Source organism: Labrus mixtus, chromosome 4 (genome assembly GCF_963584025.1).
Source record: "Labrus mixtus chromosome 4, fLabMix1.1, whole genome shotgun sequence".
Lineage (NCBI taxonomy): Eukaryota > Metazoa > Chordata > Actinopteri > Labriformes > Labridae > Labrus > Labrus mixtus.
In genome coordinates, this window is record NC_083615.1 from 28,442,559 (window position 1) to 28,462,660 (window position 20,102).

At 41.2% G+C, this 20,102-nt stretch overlaps 1 protein-coding gene across 1 annotated transcript in view; it reads left to right on the forward strand.

Annotated features, from left to right (window-relative positions):
- The window catches only part of cdh13 (cadherin 13, H-cadherin (heart)), a 391,528-nt gene that overhangs the window by 318,835 nt on the left and 52,591 nt on the right, over window positions 1–20,102 (forward strand). Inside the window, exons 10-11 of the mRNA XM_061036764.1 lie at window positions 138–320; window positions 416–669. Coding sequence (XP_060892747.1) covers window positions 138–320; window positions 416–669 — 437 coding nt within the window. The remainder of the gene's footprint in view (window positions 1–137; window positions 321–415; window positions 670–20,102) is intronic.

Sequence of the window (20,102 nt, forward strand, 5' to 3'; positions counted from 1 at the left end):
TTCAACATCTCCTTTGCCTTATTTGATTCCTTCACCCACTTGCTTGTCATTGTTGACTTTTCTATCGTGCTTCCTCTTAAATTCATTGCAATTCATATTCATCTCATGTTGATTTGTCTGTCTCTCTTCTTTGACAGTTTGAGGCGTATGTCTATGAGGGCTCGACAGGCGTGGTGGTCAACCTGACGGTAGACGACAGAGACGACCCAGCCACCGGGGCGTGGCGAGCAACCTACTCCATCATCAACGGAGATCCCGAGCAGAGCTTCGAGATCCAAACCAACCCAGACAACAACGAGGGCATGCTCTCTGTTGTCAAGGTAAAGATATGAAGAAGAATCCATTGGCAGTTTTCACACATGCACAACATCATCATCTCCCCTCTTCAACCTGACCAATCCTTGTCTCCCATCAGCCTCTAGACTACGAGGCCACGGCTTTCCACACGCTACTCATCAAAGTAGAGAATGAGGATCCTCTGGTTCCAGACGTCGGCTATGGCCTCAGCTCTACAGCCACGGTCCACGTCACAGTCCAGGACATCAACGAGGGCCCTGTCTTCTTCCCAGACCCCCTGGTAGTCACCAGGATGGAAAACATCCCTGTGGGAAGCTTAGTGGCTTCACTCAACGCTACAGATCCAGACATACTACACATTCAGAGCATCAGGTAAGGAAGGAGCTATTGGGTGATTTCCTTGGAAAAGTTGTCAAAATTGGACATTTTTAATTGAGCTTTTTATTTGGAAATGATCCAATTGAAAGAATGGAAGAGAAACTCAATTGTGTGTAGAATGTCTGCTGCAGCTCACGGCTAAGTTTCGTCAGTAATGCAATTTCAGAATTTTACTCTGCTCAGTTGAGCAACATAATAAAGTATTATTTTTTGCTAATTCAACCCTTTGAGCAGCACTTAAAGTTTACTTTCACATAGACTCAGTTTTATTGTGTCTGAGTGTTTGGGGTGATTTTGAAAATGAGATGTGCCAGATAATGAGTTGTCAATGATCGTCATTTTAGCCGGCTATAGGTCATCACTGCATGTTACAATTTTACAATGCGATATATTACACTTGATTGTCCACTTGGAAAATTGATCTTGCAGGTGCTGCACACATTTACCTCCCTCCAACCCACATATTATCTTCACAGACCAACACAAACAACATACAGCAAATAGCACATTTCTAATATTGTACAAGAGCGACATAAAACACAACATAATCAGAGAAAAAGAGAAGAACACCTTGACGCTACTGCACACAGCCTGAAGAAAGATGATTTAAAATGTTTATCGCAGTAAGCACAAACAGTTCCAGGGGTTGACATTAAGCTACATTTGCCTCTGTCCCTCTGAGGCTTTTTAAGACCACTGGCCCTAACATTGTTAATACGGCCCAAGGACATTACTTTGGATTTGGAAATAACAGTCGTGAATTTACTCATGAATTTGGCATAATCTACATTTTTAGCTGCTTTGGGTTGCAGCCAACTGCAGCGGTCTTGCCAGTGTGGGTGGAACTTTCTCTCTTCAGAGTGGAGGATGTAGGTACAGATGCACAGATTCACTCTTTTTCAGATCTGATTCCAATACTTATGTACATATCTATGGTCAACAGGGTACCCCGTGCACAGCCTAAACACGCTCCCAGGTGCTCACGGTTGCAGGATCAAATCATGAAACAACAGAAGTCCGTGGCACACTGAAAATAACTTCACTATATGTTTATTAACGCGTTTCACCTGTAGCTTCTTCAGGTCCGCCCAGCACAATCACAGGGCACACATTACACAGGTGCGTTAAATGCAAGTGGTCACATGACCAATCATCACAATAAACAGCCACAAATGGAAACCTTCATGTGCAAACACTATATATCAAGGTGCACACAGTGTGAGGAAAATCATTTTTCATAGTGCATCAACAATAGCATACAAATTCAAAGCATATTCACATAAGTACATATTCCGATACTGATTCCGATATTTGTATTGTCATAGTTAATAGTGTTATTGTTGTTGTTGTTGTTGTTGGTAGTATGTGTAAGGCTACACCAAGCTGTAGTAAACCTGGCATTGGATTGTGCTGCCTTCACATACAAACAGGAAGCAGCAACAACCGTCAGGTTTTCAAAATAAATGTTAAACTGAAGTGTAAGAATTTTACTTCAGATCACATAGAAGGAGCTGTTCCATCTGGTCTGAACGTCGTCATGGAGATGATTTGTGGACACTTCTTACAGTTCAGTCTGAATGTCTTCATAGTGAGACTGTGCGAGTCGATCATGTTTCAAGTGCCCAACCATCTTTCTTGGTCGCTGACGAGGATCAGCGCAGACAGTCTGATATCCGATCTGTAAATTACTTCAATATCTGACCCGATACTGATATAAGATCGGATCGGTCCCATCTCTAGATGTAGGATGGGTTGGACAATACTCTCTTTGCTTGACTGAGGACAGACTGCTCAAATGTTGACTGTAGGGAGAGGTTTTCAGTCCTTCCCATAACCTTCATGTCAGTCTGTACCAGACGAGCAAGCTTAGCTTCCAATTTAACAGAGAGGACTGTACCATGAACACACTCTGTACCGGAGGATGCTTCCCAACACAGCCTGGTTAGTTAAAAACATTATCCTCTGATACAGTCTGCACACTCTGAGCCTGTGTGAAATATACAGTATCTGCTGTAAACAAAAATCAAACCTAATTATCCACACGTGTTTCCGAGCTCATTAAGTTAACTAAGTGTACGCCTAAATACTGAAGGAAATATGATGAAGCCTCTGTGTCCTCTCTCATGTGTCTGTGCCTCATTCACATCTCCTCCTTCACTCTGCTCCCTTTCTCAAATGTTTTCATGTTAGGCTGCTTTATTAGTTTGTGTTCTGCACGCCAATGAGAGATATTGCACGGACAACCAATATTTAAGTGGCACAGGTCAAAGCATCAACCCCAGTCAACTGAAATGTCCCAGAGTTGGCCAGATCATTAAGTTTAATTCTGTTACAGAAAAAAAACCCTCTGTCAAATATCACCATCGTCATAACAGGAAGGCCATTAGTTTCACTATGTGCTACAATAAAAATGATTCCTCTAGCTGCCAGCGGGAGCTCCGTGGCGTGTGCTGCACTTCCTTTTACAAGATGGAAAAGTCATCATTACATTTATTGGCTTTCAGGCCTAATTTATACTCCATTTAGATCACTCTTTTTCTGCACCCCTGGAGTTATATGTCATGTAAAAAGAGCGCTAAGTAAACACATGGGGATAATAATGACTCAGGGAAATAAAAGTCACCGGATCGTGACTTAACTGCTCAAATTATTGATGCTGCTTTATGCGCTGTAAAATGCAATCACTGTGTCAGTATCAAATGCTACATAACACTGAGTTGTTCTCTCTGGATGTTGTCGAGGACTCAGGACCTGTGTCCATAAAGCTTTGATAAGTGAGTGTCTGAGTTCACCGCTCAGGTCACAAGAACACATCAATGTAAGATGTTTGGGAGCACAGACTAGTCTCTGAATACAAATACTGCTCAGCATGCTACCAGATTACATATTTATTTATTTAATTATTGTAAGAAAGGTCAGGAAAGAAGACCAAGATATGGAAAAGAGACAGAAAGAAGAAAACAATGGAAGCAGAGATTAGAGCCAAATAAAGGTCACCCTTTAAGGAAGAATGTGCGACTTTTTGATCCAGCAGATGTCGCCCTTGAGCACCAGCATGAAACCAAAACAACTTGAGCTGCATTGTTGTGTTAGCATGCTAATGGTAGCACTCTTTATTTTGCTCGTAGCGTCATACTGAATGTAAATTTACATGAAATGACCGTTATCTTAAAACTCTTCCGTGACATTCAAATAAGCAGTGAGTACAGTATGTTATTCTTCTTTTCTCTGGTCCCTCAATTAAACAACTTTTATACACGAGGGGAGGAGTCAGCCGGCCATCATTTCCCTTGTCATCATTATTTCCATGTGTGCACAGTTTATAATACAATGGCACAACGGCATGGATTCACAGTGCAATGCATTTTTATAAAACAATGCCTAAGTTTGCACCACTATGCACATAGATTACAAATTCATGCGCACAGTCTGACAACATGACAGTTTTTTATTCTTACCTGAGCCTTGTGGGGACTGGTTGGGCGACGATCAACCACCCTATGTTGATCAGCTGCCGCTGGTTTTCACCCGACCAAACCTGAAGTAACAAATAGTTTTGGAATCATTTTCTTAACTCTACATTTAGTCTTTGGAACCTCTTATCCACTTTCCCTTCAGCACCTGTTAACTTGTATTTACAACATCCACTGCTTACCTGAGTTGCAGTCCAAATGAAAAACTTCAGACTGACTCAAGACTCCAGTTTCAGTGTTATGTTTTCATTGAACAACAGAATAACAAGGAGAATATTCACGAGTCACTCCAGTTAGAGGTGAACAGTTGTTGTCAGTTTGTGTTTTCTTTCTTTGACAGATACTCAATTTGAAAGTTCCTTTTTTGTTTTGTTTTTAACCGATATTGATTGCTTAAAAGCCTTTTCCAACATGTGTTGCTGCTTCATCTATCTATAGCAGCGAAGGGGCTCTGTGTTTTTGACATCTTCTGTGCATCTCCGCCTGATATTTCAAGTCCCATATCTGCATCTTTCTATCTTTATCTTTCCTGCTCTGCCCCTCTCATCTTCGGTTTACATTTCTCTATTTATTGCATGGCGTCTGCCTTTGTTGCTGTTGCATCCTCTGACATTTTCCAGCAACAGTGACTTTGAATTGTCAGAACTGTGACCTGCAGACGGGTGGAGGACACTGTGAAAGACAGACATTTGCAGAGCTAGAAATAGGTAGAGAGCCGGCACAGAAAGTCTATGAGAAAAAAAAGAAAGAAAAGATCTGTTTACCTTCCTCTCTCCTTTCCTGTCTCTGCATATCTGTGTGTGGGTGTGTGTGTGTGTGTGTGTTTCTATGTGTGTGTGTGTGTGTGTGTGCGTGTGTGTGTGCGTGTGTGTGTGTGTGTGTGTGAGAGTGTGTGTGTGTGTGTGTGTGTGTGTGAGTGTGTGTTTGTGTGTGTGTCTCAGCAGGTCTCAGTGTGTGTGTCTCAGCAGGTCTCAGTGTGTTTGCCCCCGGGGATACGTAGGTCAAATGCATTTGACATGGAACACAATGCCCCGCTGGAGGAGTAGCACACACTGCCAAGCACACACACACAAACACAAACACATGCATGGTTTTGTGTATATTTGTGAGGACAACCTTAATCTTTTTACCCTGAACATTTGGAGGAATGAGGTACACTAACAGTTTCATTTCTTACACATTTGCATGTAGAGAAACAAAGGGGGTGCAGAGAGGATCCAACTGTTAATCTGTGTAAAGAACTCCATTTATGAACCCTTTGCATCACAGTGGGCCGCTAAGCCCTATGTGCACGGGTCTATTGTCCTGGTGGTCTCTCTGCGTTTCACCATAATTGCAGTGGTCACTCGTGTTCCCAAACCTGTGTAAATCGGTTTCGTGAGACATTTTCTGGAGAGCAGCTCGACCCAGAAATAAACAGAAGCATCATGAAGGCAGGATTAAAATTCCAGTAGGAAATGAATAATAACAAAGTTTAATGCAAAAAACTGTGCAGTGCTACTTCACCTTTACTCACTGGTACAAGTAGCATTTCAGCCGATGTCATATTACAGGAGTGGGTTCACGTATTTCATATTAAAAAAACACCAGCGGAGCTAATTAAATACAGGAAGAAGGAAACTTTACAGGTTCATCTTAATGACCTCAGACGTTTGTACAGATGAATTGCATTGAAAGGTATGTATGGTACATTCAATGGCCCTCACTTATCAATCTGGTGTAGAAACCAGCGCAGATTTGGGTGTAGAAATCATCGTACGGCAAGGTCCACGTGAGACCTATGAAACGTGCGTATCTGGCTGATCACAGCGTACGCAAGACCGGGTGTTGATAAGTGTGGCGGCTGGAAACGATCGTCATTTAAATACCACGCCCCTATATATTCACGGTTCAGCTGTCCTCGCCCCCAGAGTTTACGGCATGGAGACACGTAATACGGCAAAGAAGAGAAACGAGATATGACCTGAGTGACACCATAACAGAAAAGGAAAGAGGAGTAACATTGTGTTGTCTGGCAGCCTGAAATGTAGGATTAAAGAGCTTCAGAAGAAATGCACCTGCATGAAATCTCAACAGCGGTGGTGTGGATAACCGAACTTCAGCTGAGTTTTTAAATATAAAAAATATATAACATCCGTGATATGTAACGTACATAATATAGGCTATAATATAATTTTTAAAAATACTTTTAGTTTAAAAAACCTGGTCAGACCATATGATCGCTACAATGTAGCCTAGTGTTGCAGGTCTTGGCGGACCGGAGGACGCCAGCCATACCCCACCTGAAATTATCCCAGATCGTGGAGCGAGTAGCTTCCTTCATCGGTTCAGCCTTAATATCAGGCACAAGTGGAACAGGCGAACCTGCATCTGTGTCGGATAACGTCGGCTGCACTGGCAGCTCACCATTTATGAGACTTTAAAAGAGAAGAGAAACCTGAAACGTCCTGCATCACATGAATAAAGTGTTTGATCAAACGCTGTGCAATGTGCACTTCTCATCCGATTAGCCTTCTTTCCATACATAAGAATTTATTTGAGATCTGGCGTGGGATTTGAGTGCATCCTCCGCTCACGTCCAAATTGATAAGTGCCGAACTTTGCATGGACATGACCGTACACCCGTTTTTCTGCCGTACGTACGTTTGATAAGTGAGAGCCAGTAAGTGTAATTAAAGTGTACAGATGTAAGTGCATATTAACCTCCTGAAATGTGAGCTATTTCTGAATAAATCTCCTTGAGACTTAATGAGCTGTTTAAACGACATATAGAGCTGGCTCACCTCAGGAGGAGAACAGTAACGTACTTATTTACAAGTTTAAAATTTATTAAAAGGTTTTGCTTCTTCAAACTCCTGTGAGGAGTTCATGGCTGACTGAAAGTCTTTCTAATGCCCTACTTAACCTACGTCAGCAGGAAGGATGTTTTCCTCGCCTGTGATGTCTGCCAGAGGGTCAGTTTCAGACAAATCAATTTACAGCACACAGATAAGAAAAGCTTTTTTTACATTTCCTGTGGAAAGGATTCCCAGTGAGTGATTTGCTGATTGGTTAAAAGACAGCAGAATGATTGTACCATTTCATTTGTAAAGGGAAAGAGCAGAAAGGGGCAGAGATGCAAAGTTCCTCTCAGCAGCTTCCAGCTAAAAAAAATAAAATTGTGTATTTTATGATGCACCTAAAGGGAGAAATGGGAAAGTAGGCATGCAATGTGAAAAAAAATGATGCATTAATATTGGACGTTAAATGCATCACGATTATGGCTGACAGCCCTGATATCAATACTTGAAACTGATCGCAGAATCTTATACAATTCTACAATTCACTTAATGCAGCGCTTCCCAAACGTTTTGGCCAATAATTAAGGTGCTAGAGACATATGCAGTATTATATACTGTATGACATAAATCTCCATGTATAGACTTTAGAGTGGACATAGAAAACTAAATAGACACAGGTGTGTTCACCTGTATGTGTAAAGAGCAGCAGCCACATACATTGTTTCTGTCATGTGCAAACTTACATTTGAAGGATTTTTAATTATTAATTCCATTTTCATTTCACAATTAAGGATAGGGTTTTATTTTAAATTGAACTCTTTGTATATATTTTTATAAGAATGCTGAAAATACTTAATTTTAAATTATCTTGATGGCCTGCGACCCCTCTGGGGACCCTGACCCCCACTTTGGGAACCACTGACTCAGCAGACGTTTTTATCCAAAGTGACATACATCAGAGTGCAACCCAACAAGGATCTAGAGAGGAGGATCCAACATCAGTAAGAGCAAACAAACTGATTTCAGTCTGATCGGACACACAGGTGCTGACAGGAAGTGACCAGAGGCAAATAACAAGAATCTAGTTTCCAGATGTGTATTAGTACCTGTTTGATGCTGTCAGACTGCAGGATTTTACACTTCAGCATTGGCTTCACTTTTCAACACCGGAGGTTACTGCTTGGTGTGAACAGAGTAATTGTTTTGATCTAGATATTTGCTTTGAAAGTGGCATAGTAAGCCTTTAATGGAGCAGCGTCTCACATTCACTTACACATTTACTTCTCCTGATTTTACTTTAAACTGTCTGCAAGGTAAAAGCCTATTTGTAAAGAAAGTCATTTCACAATCACCAAAATAAATCAGGTGAGAGAGCTAATTTCATTTAATCGCTGAGGAAAAACTCTTGATGTAGAAATGATAAAGAGTGAATTTGTTCAGTGAAACCCTCATTAGACAGGCTTTCAGGCCAGTGTGTAGATCACAGCAGTGAGATGAGCCGCAGCCTCTGCATGTTATCTGAGGATACCTGCAGGAAGGTGCAGAAACCTGAGAGGAGAACGCTGTTTATATGATCTAATGAGGTATGACTCACTTCACAGTATTAGTATCTAACCGCTTACAGAACTATCCACCTCTACAAACATTAATGTAAATGTTATTGGAGTAGTTATCGCTCTCTTCACAACAATAATTGATTCTCACTGAACAATGGGACTGCAGGAACGCGCTTCACAGAGCGAGATGTGCTGCAAAGCTTCTCATGAGCCAGGCTCTGAGCCCACAGCTGAGCTGAACCATGGAAGGGTTAGCTGGGGCTATCTCACCATCCAGGTCATGAGAGGAGCTTTCTTCACCCTTTTCTTGATGTTACTTAGAAAAAGCAAATTTGCCTTTTGAGGCTGCAACAATACAGTCAATAAATAAATGAAATATGTTACCGTGTGATAAGACCTGAATGGACATGAAGTCACCAACGATCTCATTGCACGTCTCCTTTCATTTCACATTGTGGCTGATGTGAAGTGTTCCCTGGAAGAGATGTAATTAAATCCTAATGATAAAAGGTTTTTAAAAGACAAATAACATTATGCAACTATTATATGATGATTATTTTCACATTTTAAATATCATTCATTAAAACACTGCCTCAGGCTAGAAGAGTTGCAATCATGCCTAGTCTTATTTGGAAGTGATGAAAATAATTTTAAACTGAATCAGAGCAGGGGTTTTTTTCTTGCTTGATTTCTCTGTGCAGCAGTAACACTCACCTGACCTCAGATAGTCCTCACAGTCACTGTAAAATCACAGAAACAGGGGAACTATGAGTCGTTTCAATCCTGCTATGAGTGTTTAGGCCAAACTATCAGGCTCTGGGGGGGATTTGTTTCATGTTTCTGCTGAAGAAGTTTTAAGCCCTCTTCTCTGGTTTAGGGTTTCAGTTGGACTAAATGTTTTAATGAAAGTGCTGAATAGGAAAATCACAGCACACAGAAGGAGAGACATGTCGGATGGGGGACTGGAGACATTTTCACATATGCAAACTTTAACATTTCAAGAAAAAATTTCAGGGAAGCATGCCTCTAAAATCTTTTTCACACATGCTCCTCACAGCAGGACACTACACCTGACAGGAGAGAGAGAGGGGGAGGGGCTTCAAGAGGCAAGGCATGACATAAATGAAAGGATGCGGACGAAGCAACTCAGTCCGACACTATAATTACAATAATTGCCTTTATATCAATGCTATGTGTAGTTGTTACATTTAAAACAAAAACAAAAGAGCGGAGAAGAACATAATGTGCAAATATCAAACATAATGAGGCAGTTGTAGCGCACATACACTTTATGGTCGTCTGCTGGTTGCAGGATATAAAAATCTCTCACTGTGAATTTTTCTGAATATTTCCTGTCCAACACAGCTCACGTCTTAAATATCAGGATGTTCTCAGGAGTTGAGTTGAGTGAAAGTATCAAAGGAGAGTTGCACTTTGACAAACGATTCTGGTGAACTTGTGACTACACAAGTGTGGTTTTTTTTTTCTTCCTGTGTGGGCACTTGACTTTGAGGGAACCTCAGGCTGGTGTTGTACCCTGAACTTTGGAAAAAAGTTTCCTCATCAAGTTTCCTCTTAAAAGCCGATATGATACGCCACTGTTTGTTCTGCTCTGGTGCCAATCCTGTAGGCTGTGAAGAGGGGAGCAAATAATCTGAAGTGTCATTAAGAAAGTTTGGCTAATCTAATGAGGTCTCATTTCACGTGACAGGACTCTCATCGCTTCAACAAGAACTATTTACACTGCAGTAATTGGTGCTTGATGGGAAAAGGAGACTGTGTTTTCAACAGAAAGTAGAGAAATGGACCGGCAATAGATCGACCAGAGGCGCTGCATGAAAACGGGCATGGCAGGCAGCTGCTTGGGGCCCCAGACCAGTAGGGGCCTTAGAGGACTTATCCATCTAGCAAAGAAAAAAAGATGAAGAGGAGTAAGCATCGGGACATAATGGTGATGAACGCTGGTCGGAGGGGGCCCCCAAATTATTTTTGCCTAGTGCCTCAACAGACTCTAGAATCGCCACTGTGCGCAACACAGAACCACAAAGCTTAATATCTCTGCACATATGATGCTAACATTTTCTCTTCTTCCTTGAATACTCTGTTATTTCTTTATTTTTTATGTAGTGATGTGGTTAGTGGTTTGTTTTTCAAAGAGAGCAGAGTAACAATTTCCCACTTCTTTCCTCTGAAATTATAGAACAGGCGGAAGTTAGCCTGACATTTGTAAAGAATTTAAACCACACCACGGGAAGCTGTGAGCAGGATAAGAGGGTCTAAAAGTCTAAATGAGGAAAAGATGCTACCAGCCCAAATCAAACATCGACTTGCACCAACATCCCAGTGAAGTCACAGTCTTCAGATCTCTTTTCTGTTTGTTTTTCTCCTTGCTTTTGAAAATAAGGAGACTTCCAAACAGTTTTTCCATGTTTTATTCAGTATCTACTTGTCTACTTTCACTCCTCACTTTGGTCGTGTTCAACTTCAAAGGGGCGAGACTTAAAAAATCAGGCGAGGCGCTAGCATGTCTATGAGAACTGGCAGGTTGCTTTGACAGGCCGAGAAAAGAGGAAGGATGACGGAGAGCATGTGAGGGCAAAAGGTGTTTGATGTTTACAAAGCTGACCTTTCAGAGGTCAGACAGTCTGATCACCTTCAGATCTACCTGAAATTGTCCCTGGATGTGCAGGATTTGAGGAGAGATGACAGCAAGACATAAAGCACATGAGGGAGGATGTAATGTTGGGAAGCAGCCAGCAAAGAGTGATTCACCCACTGATGGTTTTTTAAAAATATATAATACGACTGTCATTAATGATGATTTGATTGGCTGAGAGCGGTCTGCAAATGAGTCCCGGCAGATTTGCTGGGTCAGTTAAACGTTGCAGTTTTTGCAAAGTGCACAAAGCACAACGTAATGGGACTGGAACAGGGAAGTAAAGAGGAAATCAATAAAACTGCTGCAGAACTTTGGCTAACTAATTCCAAAAGTTATCCCAGAGTTCAAAGTGGTCATGCACACACACCAGTAGAGCACGATTTTGTTAGAACAGGCTTTGGCTGCAAAAGAGTGGCAGCTAAATGGATTTTGCCTACAAGCACTCTGGCTCCCTCTCTCCTTCTCTCTCCTTCTCTCTCCTTCTCTCTCCTTCTCTCTCCTTCTCTCTCCTTCTCTCTCCTTCTCACATCACATTAGAAATTAATCCTGCAAAAGAAGCCAAAACAGCAAAGTCAGTAACAAGGTCAGTCATACAAGTTAACAAATATTTAGGGCGTGAAGTTGACAGCTGCTTTAAGGAAGATGAAGAAGTGGGATAATGTTAGACAGCGGTGAAGAAGTTAAAGGATGAAGTGATGAGAGGTGACTGACACCACAGTGAATAAATATTAATCATTTAATTTACCTTGTAAGGTTTTGTATTCCTGAGTGAATCAGATATTGTGATGTATCATCATAAGATTGTCGAGCAATATATAATTATCGCAGTATCCCTATATCCTATTATATCCTATATATAATTCTCCAGTGTAAGGCTACTCCATTACGACTGTGTCCATCATCAAACGTCTCATTATAGGCGATAGACACACAGATTCTGTTTTAGGCAGCACTGCATGATCTACAAGCTTTAAGTGAGACGTCATGAAGAACTTCAAGTTTCTCTTTTTCTTTTGCATGCCTCTTTGTAGAGCTAACAAACAGGCGGAGTCATGAGGCTTCCTCCACATCGTCTCTCTTTCTTCTGTCCCTCCGGGATGTGGACGGGGGGTTGATCGCAGGTTAATCAGATTTTTTAGATGCGTCTCTCCTCTCTAGCAGCTTTAGTAAAGGCGCGCCGAACGCGTGGTACAGGAGGGGAGAGACGGTGAGTGTGTGGGAGAGAGAGAGAGACAGAGAGAGTGGGAGCAGGAAGAGGCTTTAGTCACACAGTCAGTTTTCCAGGAAATAATTAAAACAACCCAAAAGGTGCCAAGAGGAGCAGGGAGAGCGAGAGTGCTGTGAAGCAAAAGTAAATTGCTTTCCTCCTGTTAATTACAGGGTTATGGTTTTCAACTGATGCAAAGAGGTGCTACTTTGCACCTTATTATGATAATAACTTTTGTTCTGTTTGGTGTTACTCAAGCTTGCTAATTTATGAAAATTATGCTGCTCTCATTGTGGAGGACACGCCGGCGTGGCTGTGTGTGTATGCGCAAATACAGTCGTGTACATAACGAGTGCGCCTTTCTCTGTGCACTCATGTGTCAAAGGAAGTGTCCTCACATACCCCTCTCTCTCCTCCTGCCAAATATTGACAATCAAAAGCTTTCATTTCCATCTTTGATTTTCAGCCCACTGTTTCTGCGCTCGCTGTAGCTCTTCAGTCGACACAGTGGGTCTTTGTTCAGCGTACTCAGCGGAGCGTCTGCAGTTGCCGAGGGGAGCTGGCAGCGGGGTCTCCTTCCAGACTTTACCTGGCTCACAGTACACAACAGTCAACAGCCTGAAGAAGAGGGAGTGGAGCCTCTTAGCCCTTTTTGAGGTTGAGTAAATGATAAATGAAGGGATCGAGTCCATTGTCAGGATTCAAAATATGCTGACACGGTGAATCAGTAAGTGTAAAGAGAAGACAGGCAGAGCAAAGAGACTGTCTTCTCTCCTGTGCCACATACTGAGATGTGCCAGAAGGAAATCAGAGTGCATCGACTGAAGCACTCAGAACACTCAGAGAGAACTTCTGAAAGAGTTTGAGACTCTCTTTTTTTCATGTGATCCTACAAGCTGTTCCCTGCCTACTTGAAGGTTATGCTTTGGCAGGCATGTGTTCAAGACTTTAAAAAAAAAAAACGGGAAAGAGTTTTGATGGTGTGAATAGATTTATTTTTTTCTGAGCCGACATGCCATTCTAATGCTAATTAAACTTCTCAAACTTTGCATGACCATGGATATGCGAACACAAAAAGAAAGCACATTCCCTAAGTGAAATGACTCACTCCAGGTCGTTCCTTTTTTTTTTTTAAACACATAGCTGGCTAACACACACACACACAAAGACAGACCTTGACTCATTCTCTTGTGCGGATGATTGATGTATCACGCTCCAGTGTTTGCTTTCCCCCCTTCCTCACCACTGTCACATTTATTTGCCGTGTATAGACCTGCTGCACGGTGCTGATACAGAGCAGGAATACGAAAAGGTGTGACACAGGTTATTTGTCCACATGGCCCAGAGCCGTGGTTAGCCAGGACCTGGTTTCTCAGCTCAGTTTAAAGTTTGAGATCCGACCCAGAGCTGCTGACCGAAGGTCTTTGTGGGTGACCCCAAAGGACCTCTTTGCACAACGACTCCAAACTCTGTCGTCTCTCTGTGTTTCTTTGAAATGCAGTAGTTTTTATTTCTTGCTCACCCTGTTAGAGTGATGGCTCCTTCCTACTAAACAACAAGCACCACAGTCTCTCATGTATTTGGCTAATGGTACTTTGTAGAGCAGAAAAATAAATGTGCATAATAAACAGAAAAAAAAGAAATCCTGTGGTTCTCATCTCAACTAACGTATTAAGAGTCTAACAGAGTGTAATTATCTTGACATTTTAAATGTCCATAAGGAGCGAAGATGTAAATATAAGACGGCAAGTGTACTCCAAATATCTGCTTCACCCTGAGACAAATATCAGACTCTTAAGTAAATGCTAACCTTTGAGCACCAGCCAGTTGAATAAGTTAGGTATAAGTTAGCGTACAGTTGATTTTACAGCTCATCCCGACTCCTTGTCGATGACGGCCTTGGCTGGAGGGATTTTCTGAACCTGTTTTTGGTGGTTAGAGGTTAAACGGTAACATGGTATCTTAGCAACGCCTTGGGGAAATGTTTTCACATTGGCACAAAATACTAGTATTTAGAAGTGAACTGTTTAAAATGTGCAGGTCAAAGGTCACTGTACTCTCTCATAGCACAGCTCTTGGCTTTAGAATACATTTGCTTTTTAAATCACAATTTCACACATTCGTATAAATCGTAAAAAAGTATAATAAATAAGTAATAAAAAAATAAAAACTTTTCTGGATGATCTTCTGTCCCATTCAAGACATCTCAGGAACACCGGGATGGGATTTCTTCACATTTTTAAACTTATACTGAAGGATGAATGTGGTCAGATTTTGATGGCCAGAGTCTAACATTATGCCGTCTGCAACCTCTAGCAGTGGTGATTCTGGAGTCTGATGGGGCCCTAGGCAAAAATGAATTGGGGGGAGGCCCCCAACCAGCGTTCATCTCCATCATGTCTGCCAGTGTCACGACACTTCGTCCTCTACCTCTTTTCCTTTTTTCTCCCCTATAGATGGATGATTCTCATTCATTTCTCTTTATTGACATTTATTGACAAATTTAGTTTTTCACAGAAATAATGCATGCAAGGCAACAAAAACAAGTGCTGTCAGATGGGGCCCCCTTAGGGATGATTCCTACTGTCATTGCAAAATTTGCACAATTTGGGCCGCTGCTCTGGTTTAAAGTTTTTGAGCCCTCAGGGGCCCCCTACTGGTCTGGGGCCCCAAGCAGTTGCCTGCCATGCCTGTTGACAAGCAGCGCCTGTGCTCAGATGAAAGCTTCTTATTATTCTTATTCTTATTCCATTGTTTTTTTATGGTTACACTGGTCTTCTGTGGCAAACACAGATACTGTACATATATGCTGTAATAATTGTCGGCTGCATAAGACCACAATGTCATTCTAGTCTTCAACTTTTTATTCTTTTGTTGAGTTGGTGAGAGCAAAGCAAAAACAGAACTGCAGGGTTGGATGACAATGTGGTGGTAACTTGACACCAGGAGTGAACATATTTCTGTTAAGTTAACTCATTTTTGACCACTCTAGTACCCATAATTCCCTTGGACCTCAGGTCACATGTCATTTATTAATGGCTCAGGTTTGGTTCCAAATTGATGTAGGCAGTGGCTCAGATGTACTGAAGCCGTACAGGACTCTGGCTGGCACCTCAGATGACACCACTATCAAAGGAGTACTTCTGAGAAGAGACCAGTGAAGTGGGTGATGGAGAGAGGGGGGAATTGGTTTTCATTACACACTTATTCACAGTTCCAGTTTCATGCGTCCCATTCTTATCTTCATTTTTCGATCCCATTTCTTATCTCCCTGGCCCTGCTCTGCCTGATTCTCTCCTCCTCCTCTTGCTTTTCCAGTCGAGCGTTTGGATTAAGAGTACAGTCGTTACAGGCAAACACACGTCGACACAACCCATGTGCTTTTTGCTGCGTGTCTCTTGATTGATGTTCTCGTATCTTTTGCTCACATACACAGGGCTGCTTTCAGATAGAAACACACCATTAACATTGGCTCTGTGCTGTCTCTGTTCCCTCACTAAGTCAGACTCCAATCACTGGAAGATCTTGCTGGCAGGAAAGAGAGAAGAGAGTGATAGAGGGACAGATAAAGACTCAGAGATAAAGTTAGAGCCAGCTGAGACTGAAGACCGAGAGAACCATGGAGAAAAAGTTAAAGAAGCGAGTGAGAGATTGGGGAGAGTTGCATATAATAGGTTTTCCTGTTGTATCCTGCCATTGCCATGCAAGTTTATAAGTACACTTGTCTAAGTTGCAGAGCGCTGCAGAAAAGCCAAAAATGGGAACACTAACACTTAAAATAGCAAGGCTAAGCTCTTGTGTAGCGCTGGCGGTGTGTGCGTGTTAAGAAGGGCATAAGTGAGAGAAAACAGAGTTTGCATTAAAGTGTTGCATAAATGGAATTCGGCTTCATAATGGAGTTTCCTGAAAGGCTTATCTAATAAAGTGACTAAACGCAGCAGCAGCATGTGACCTTCACCTCTCTTGATACACACGTATACTCACAACTATTTAGATATTCAAATTGGATGCTTTCCCTCTGCGTCAGACAGCCTGAATCATTATGCTTAAAAGCTGTGCACAAACACCTGGGAGTCACATGTTGCACCAGTGTTGTTGTTTGACACTGATCTCTGTCTCATTATGCATATCTCTGACTTACTCCTGGGCATTTTAAATCAGCCAAACAGTAGTGAAGCCTGTAGCACTGCCATTATTCCTACCTGTTTTTTATTATCTTTGAACAACTCACAACCACCTGACTATAAAGCGATGCCTGCAACACCTTGATATATTGAGATAGGAGTGTTGTCACTAAAATAAGAGATTTTTTTTCTTTCTTGACATTAAGAAAAATAAATACAATAAAAAAAAATCTATGGATAAGAGCGCTGAGTGGGTCCTCGATGAAGCTGAACCAGCAAACAGGTGCTCTCTGAGGAGGCGGGAAAATGAACGATGAAAACATTGTTGATGTGTTTGTCGCTTGAGTGAAAAAAAATCATCTGACCAGTATGGTAGGCAAACACAAAAAGATATCCAATGCACTCTGTTGTGTTACTGAAATAAACGCCTTTATTAGTGCATGGCACACGTTCTTAACTTTATAGGTAAAGTTAAGAACGTGTGGCAGACAGCCTGATGGAGCTTTAGAATCTGGATGTATTATTTTTGTATTTTCAGACATGTTTATATAACTAAAGTCTCATTTTGACTCCTTCAAAACCTTGGCTGCCTGACCCTGAGGTTGGAGACTTGTGCTTCAGTACACCTAACCTATTTACCTGTCAAAGTCAGTATATTAATGACGTGACCATGCAGCCATCCCAGCCATTTTTAAGGTGATATTGTGCAACTTCATGATTCACGTTCAGAGAGCGTGGTGAGGGAACAAATATCCATCACCCCCCTGGAAATCTGCACACACTCAGCAGAAAATCAGGCTCAGCTTTACGGGGAGAGATGGATGAATTCAGGGAACGCTTCGGGAGTTTATGTGGGCTCTAACCTGATCCGTCGTGTCTGTGAATATTTGACTGAGCGCTGAACAATTGATGCATGCATGTCAGTGTGTGCGTGTGTGTGTGTTTGTGACTACCACTGTGCAGTGTGGCCTGAATTGAAGAGAAATGAAAAAAGGGAGTATCTAATCGTCAAACACTTGAGGCTACAGGCAGTCTATACGTTTTTTTTAAACCCACGATTGCATGTCTCACAGATGCCTCTTATACAGATTAAGTGTTTAACTCTTAGAAACAGCATTGTCCTACATTTTCAAATTAAAAAGGGGTGAGGTTAAAGACATCTTTAGGGTACATTTTTTGCCATTTTTTGGACATACAGAAATATCTTAAAATCGTTTCCCTCTGAACCTCGGTGCAAACTGCAATAGTATAAAAAAATGGAAAATATAAAATTCAAATACAGATATACAAAGATTATGTGCTAAAATATTTCCAATCAAAACATCAACAACAACACATGTGCATGGACTTACATGACACTGACTAAGTGAATAAGATAGTGGTCCAATGCATTTTGAAAGATCTTTGTCTTTGAAAATAGCAGATGCTTCCGTGATGCTGATAGGTTTGATAAAAAAAGGTTTTCTCTCAAAGACATTATTTGTGATCTTTTCAAAGCTACACTCGTCTTATTTATTTTTTTAAACCTCTTCAGCATCTTCTAAAATTGGCCTTAGAAATTCTTATCCAGACAAACGTTGACAAGAGATCAGGCTGTTCTCGAGCAGTGTGGACCACTAGCACAAATCATGTGTCTTTTAAAAGCTAACAGTTGGTTCTTTCGGGATGTGTTTAACGTCTTACAAAAATTGTTAAAATGTGCGGACTGCAGCTGATATAATGCAGGGCTTTACTGCTTGCAATAATAATTTAACTGACAATCTTGGTAACAAAAGAAAACAGGGAAACAATCAGTCTCTCATCAGCTCAAAAACTTCCTTCTCCTGTCCTCTCTCTCACACCTGCCCTACTCGCCTCAGAAAATCAAGTCAGTGACTCCCTAGCCATTGGGCCCGCGACCAGTAGGGCTCGCTCTCTCTCTAGCTTACAATACAACCTATCAGGGAGGTGTTGCCATAACATTACTGTTTTATGTCTCTGGCTTTGTGTCACATCTAATTAGCTACATCAAGAGTCAGACAGATTCATCAGCCCCTGCCTACTGCAAACTCCTCTGTATCCACTTTTAGTGTACATACAACCCTCTTAGTTACACATGCAGAAACCATTCCTGTCTAAACTCTGATGGCAGCAAGAAGAGCTCAGAGTAGTTGTAAGGTCGTAGCCTAGCAGTCCAGCGGCCTGGTCTCTTTAACATCGGTTCACAGCTTGTGCCTGATGACATGCACTCTCTGCCATTCAAGATAAATTCATGAGAAATCACTTCAGTATAATGGGAACCATTTCAGACACTTATGTGTTAACTTGTGTGCTATGCTTTAAGCTTGCTTTTGCAGGTTTAAAGTGGATGTGTGTGCTGTTGTGTTTGTGGGCTGTCTCATTTGATGACTTATTAGTTTGTCCCTTCTCTGCTTTCGGAGATAAACACGTATAACCAGATATGAATATTCCTAATGGCTTTTTAATGTCTTTCTAATTTGCCCTTTAAAAGGCTCTAATGGACTGTCCCCATGTTTGCACTGAGAGGAGGAACAGTGGAGCTGACTCATGCAGTGGCTACCTTTGAGTCTGAAGTAAAGCAAACAGAAGCACTACACTCCTTCTGATCTATGAAAACAACCCCGCTATACCAAGATATGTAATGCTACAGCCTGCAGAGCTCCATTGTACTTGTGTGTCAGCTATGAAATATCCCACATGTCTGAGATTAAGTTCCCAAGGTCTAAGCTTAAAACTGTTTCTGTAAGTTTATGAAGGATAATAATACTGAATATTTAAGGGAACATTTTAGGGATTAACAAAGGCTGCTCCAAACTTCAGTTCCTGCTTGAAAAGTGGATAGTTGTATTTCAGTATGAAAGATGTAGTAAGGAATCAAACCTCAAAATGTGACATTCAAATGTTTCATTGAGCTTGTAGTTGCTGTTGATGACTCTCAGCGTGGTAGTAATAGTTGTCACAACCTCGCTCGATAGTATGCAACATAACAGGCAGACTACACATAGTCGGCAACATTATGCAATATATTTTAATTAAATTATTTAGATAGTTTTATACCTGTTAGGAAGTCAGTGTTGAGTGTGTGTGTGTGGATGAATGAGTATATGTCTACAACACAATACAATACAAACAAATGCTGATGGCAGTCTGCAGGCCATGAAGAAGACTGAGCAGGTCTGCTTTATCGCCTCCTGAAACCAGCCTGCTCAGGTGGGCTGCATTACAGATTCCTCTCAGACTAATAATAATAATAATAATAAATATATAAATTATAAAATATATATATTAATATATAATAAATTATAAAAAATCATAGTATATTAAGTTGTATATATGTATGGAAAATCATTGGATTGTAAATGTCAAATATAGTATCATAAATATAGTATAGCAAATTGTATATAGATAGATTGTATATATAGAGAGATTATAAGGAACACAGGAATTTAATTTAATTTATTTATTTTTCTCGGTTTACTTCCAAGGGCACCAGAGTTTGGTTGGCCATAGATGAGAACCAAAAAAGATAAGTGAACAAAAAAAAGTGCGTTGTGGGTTACATTTGGCCGTCTTTAAACGATGTCAAATAGTTAGATTTGACATCGTAGAGAATAATAGATTTTAGGGT